This window comes from Salminus brasiliensis, chromosome 9, assembly GCF_030463535.1.
Source record: "Salminus brasiliensis chromosome 9, fSalBra1.hap2, whole genome shotgun sequence".
Classification (NCBI taxonomy): Eukaryota; Metazoa; Chordata; class Actinopteri; order Characiformes; family Bryconidae; genus Salminus; species Salminus brasiliensis.
In genome coordinates, this window is record NC_132886.1 from 9,218,560 (window position 1) to 9,221,767 (window position 3,208).

Below are 3,208 nucleotides of genomic sequence, written 5' to 3' on the forward strand. Positions count from 1 at the left end.
TAATTTGCTAATGAATATTAAATAAATGTTCTATATATTTATGTTCTGATCAAATTATACATTTACATGTTTTAAGCAAGTATTCTCCATCATTTATACAGTTAATTATAGCTAATGGTAAACCACAAACCAGCTAAGAATTATAGTCCAGCTGTTAGTAGACCATCAGTGATGGAATAATCATATCAGTGCAATAATATTTCTAGAGCTGATAATAATAATAATAATAATAATAATAATAATAATAATAATAAACTATGTTATTCACTGTAAAATAATGCTGTAGTTTGATTATCTTCTATATTAGAAGAATGTGGATTAATTAGTTCTACTAATAACAATAAGAAGTAGAGGAAGAAAAAAGGAGGAGGAGGAGTGTGTGTCCTACCTGTTCCGTGATGCTGATTGGTCTGAGCTCCAGAATGAACTTTTCCACTATTTATAGTCTGGAACCGCCCTCTGTGACGTCACAGGTTCCTTCCGAAGCGTCGTGACATAATTAGAATTCCGCTCATTGTGACGTCACTGGTTCTTACCGCGGCGTCTCAACCACAGAATCCACTCAGGATAAACAAGAGCTAGACTGTAGAAGCCCACAGTCCGACCAGCTCTTTATTTAGAGGATCAGATCAGCACTGGTGTTGAAGCAGCTCTGTCTCCAGTGTTGGATTAACACAGTGTTTAATGTAATACAGTGTGGAATGAACATCTACAGGATCACAGTGACTCCTACAACACCAGTCCTGGTTAATAAGAGGTGATGGAGTTCAGCACCCTGGACAGTTCCAGCAGCGTGATCCTGTTGGAGTCTGGGAAAAATCACCCTTAAGCACAGTGAACAGCTGAGCTCAATAATCAGTATATCAGCACTGAGCTGGTGTGTTATACAGTAGTGTGTGAGTAAATGTCTGAAAGAAGTAACTCACCAATAATCATTTACTGGATCTGTTTTTAAGCTGCTGATTGGTGCCCTCTAGTGGATCACTGTGATTTGACATCAAAACTCAGACCGTTTAAAATGCTAATTAGAGCTTCCTTAGAGCATTATTACATTCTGGTCAGTTACTGATTTTACTTGTGTGTAATATTATATGGGAAATTGTTGATTTATGAGAATTCTACAAACTGATAATGACAGCTGAGAGAGATTAGAAAATCTTAAAAAGACAGAAACTCCAATAATCACCATTTCTGTTGATGTACAGACGGAATCTGACATCAGCCTTTTTTTGTGAACCCCATTTTTGCAGTGAATACACACACACACTCATACACACACCCCCCCACACACACACTAGCGAGAACATGTGTAGAGGGCATTGGACAGCCTTTAAGGGTCTTGCTCATGGGCACAATAACAGCAGTAGAATAAATACAAATAAAAACAGAATACTGTGATTTGTATTTCGGCTGAACCAACTATCTAATCAGTCCTTCCTTAACATGAATCAGGTGAACACATCCATACAGTGTCTGGAGTTCACAGAGAAGATCAGCAACCAAACCTTTTCATAGCTGCCTCAGACTTTCCACAGTGCAGTATATTCAGCAGGGACACGGAGGAGATCATGGAGGGAGCTTTAACTTTATTATTGCAGTTTTCATTTGAACACAAAGACAAGCACAACAGCATCACTTCAGAGATGTTTAGCCACTGAGCAAAAGTAGCCTGCTGCTGAATGAAGGGTATTACTGACAGTGAATAGAGAAGAGTACTGTATTAACTACAATAAAATAAAAGCAATACTAATCATTAAAAAAAGTTACAAGTAAATGTTGATCATTAATCCAGATATTTTACATAAAATATTGTATTTAATAGTAGATTGTAATTAGAAAGAGTAGAAACTGCATGTGACATTGCAGTTGAAATAAGCACCCTATTGCTGAGCCCATTTCTACAGTGCAGGTGCATACGTTAATGTTGACAGCATTAGTAAAAACTCAATGAATATGAATAAAAAAAAGTAATAGATGAAACTAACCTTTAGAATCTCATAGTGTGATTGGTGTGGCGCAACAGTTAAAACCACTTCCTGCCACTGAGATACCACACCATGTGGGAGGCTGGGGTTCGATTCCCGGTCTGGGTGACTATGCTGTGCTACACCAATAAGAGTCCTTGGGCAAGACTCCTAACACGACACTGACCCACCTCTGTAATACCAGAAACCTTGTAAGTCGCTCTGGATAAGAGCGTCTGCTTAATGCCATAAAATGTAAATGTAAATGTGATAATCATCTGAGCTGACAGACCCAGTTAGAAGCTAAAGCAGCAGAACAAGCATCTCTTTACTAGCACTTCACACACACACACAAAACAACCCTCATCATTCAATTATTTATTTACTGATTTATTTATTTTTGCTCAGCTCTAACAGACTATTCAGTTTAAAGTGCAGCTCTTGGTAAACGGGCAGTGTGGATATAGTCTTATTCTCACAGAGCCTTAAACAACCAGCACCGTATTTTAGTTTTATTAAAAAGTCTCATTTTATCACTATTAAACACTGTCCTGCTGCCTGAAGTCATTGTTAATCGCTTTAAAGCACAAGATTATCCTGATATAATCACTCTTCACTCATCAGCTTCTCCAGCTTCTCTCACTGCCCATATTCTGTTCACCTCAGCAGGTTTAGCTGTAAAACACACAATAATGAACATTTATTTAAATGATATTTTCAGGTTCAGTCTAATAGAGGAATCTGTGTCTCAGTGAGGCTGAAAGTGTGTTAGTTATGAAGGAACCACAGGAAGACTAGGAGTTCTTACCTCGAGCTCTGTAGCATTTGACCCCCAGTATGATGGACACCAGCAGAAATGGAGAAGCTGCCATTAAACTACTGAGCAGACTGAGCACTGAGAGTGGAGCTCCTGAAATAGACTCACCTGAGAAAGGAGTTTGATCAGGAAGTATGAAAACCCCCTAAAAACTAAATCACTGAACATGGAAACAGTGTTTAAATGAAAATACTAATCAGAGACCAAAGAATAATATTAGTATTAGTATCACTGAATAACTGCAGCATCACACAGTGAGAATACCTGTAGGAGACTCTTTGGGTCTGCACTTCACTATAGTCGTGTTGGAGCCGTTCCCAAGGCTGCTGGATGCAGTGCAGTTCAAAGTAACATCTCCATCTGCTGGTGTGAGAGTAAAGTTCAGCTGATCTCCACTCTCCATCTTATAGCCACTCCATCTGTAGGA

The 3,208-nt window shown here is 38.6% G+C and overlaps 1 protein-coding gene across 1 annotated transcript in view; it reads right to left on the minus strand.

The window, feature by feature from the left end:
* Positions 1-2,320: 2,320 nt before the first annotated feature.
* The window catches only part of LOC140561986 (SLAM family member 8-like), a 4,278-nt gene continuing 3,390 nt past the window's right edge, over positions 2,321-3,208 (minus strand). The window contains exons 3-5 of the mRNA XM_072687328.1: positions 3,046-3,208; positions 2,773-2,889; positions 2,321-2,639 (exon numbers count right to left, since the gene is read on the minus strand). The exon at positions 3,046-3,208 is cut by the window's right edge and continues 101 nt beyond it. Coding sequence (XP_072543429.1) covers positions 2,578-2,639; positions 2,773-2,889; positions 3,046-3,208 — 342 coding nt within the window. The 3' untranslated portion in view covers positions 2,321-2,577. The remainder of the gene's footprint in view (positions 2,640-2,772; positions 2,890-3,045) is intronic.